Source organism: Acanthisitta chloris, unplaced genomic scaffold (genome assembly GCF_000695815.1).
Source record: "Acanthisitta chloris isolate BGI_N310 unplaced genomic scaffold, ASM69581v1 scaffold27544, whole genome shotgun sequence".
Taxonomy (NCBI): Eukaryota; Metazoa; Chordata; class Aves; order Passeriformes; family Acanthisittidae; genus Acanthisitta; species Acanthisitta chloris.
The window spans coordinates 28,041-29,211 of NW_008670265.1; the positions used below are offsets into that span (position 1 = coordinate 28,041).

At 42.4% G+C, this 1,171-nt stretch overlaps 1 protein-coding gene across 1 annotated transcript in view; it reads right to left on the minus strand.

Moving 5' to 3' along the window:
- The window catches only part of MYO9A (myosin IXA), a 26,902-nt gene extending 26,062 nt beyond the window's left edge, over nucleotides 1-840 (minus strand). The window contains exon 1 of the mRNA XM_009073627.1: nucleotides 742-840. Coding sequence (XP_009071875.1) covers nucleotides 742-840 — 99 coding nt within the window. The remainder of the gene's footprint in view (nucleotides 1-741) is intronic.
- Between the last annotated feature and the right edge of the window lie 331 nt (nucleotides 841-1,171).

The following is a 1,171-nucleotide window of genomic DNA, read 5'->3' on the forward strand; positions in this document are numbered from 1 at the left end:
ACAGTGCTAAGGAGGGGAGGGAATATGGATCCCCAGGAACTGTACTAATCCCACTGGGATTGAATCCTGTTTGCTTCCAAGACTTTCAAATAGTAACTAGATAAATAAAGACATAAAGAAGATTTTTTGGAGCCCTTGAACTGAGTAAGACGCCCCCAAAGGGCACAGCTAATGGGTGAGATTTTGAGCAATTAAATAATCTTAAAGGCATAAATCTTCAGCTTTAAATGCCTGGGTAAAACTCAAAAGGATTAATCCACAAGGAAGCATCACTACTGCAACCTGCATTTGAAACTGAGGGTGTTTAGTCTATGTGACAAATACCCAAAGCCAAACTCAAGGAACATGATGCCTCATGGAGTCAGTTTGAATAAACAGCTGACTTTACCTATAGAAACTTCCTTTTAAGCTTTAGGGCTCAGACCCAGAACAAGTAGATTCACAGCTCTGTCAATCCTTGTTACAAGTGGCAGGAGCTTCAGAGAAGTCAAACTCATTTATTCAAGCCAATATAATTTGCATCTGAATTAGAATAACATATATATGTTCCTACAATTACAAGAAAAAAATGTGCAGTTTACCAAGAGCAACACCTGAGTGAGAACATCCTCCTTCCCTTGCTCTTGTCTTCCAAATTCACCTCCATTTGGGGCTTTCCTTTCTTTTTCACCCCTTGTAAGACTTGCCAAAAGACTCCCAAGCTGATTTTTAGAAGCACCACTTCTGCACAATGGGATTTACCTTTTCGGCGTTGGATCGAATGCACTTGACAAAATAGGGTTCTGCTTGGCCAAGGGTCTCCATCAGCTTGTTGAGTGATGCCTGCAACAGAGAACACATCTTCAGTTGGGAAAAGGAGAGGAGACCACCATGACTAATGAAAACCCAAGAGCTTAAATCATAAAACCAACAAAAACTGGAATAAATGACGAGTAAAACAGGCAGACAGGAAAATCTTCCCAAAATGAGTGTTTTGGCCTGGTTTTGTCATTGCACCCAACAAAGTACCCAGAGATAAATACAATGCTGGGCTGGATTTTGAGATTCCAGGTTTGACCTTTCCACATTAGCCACTGGAGCCCAAAGTCCCATCTGCTCTGCACTGGAAGCCTCTCCCAGAGAGGAGAGGGAGCTCCCAAGACCAGGACTTACACCTGGCACCTCACTGAAG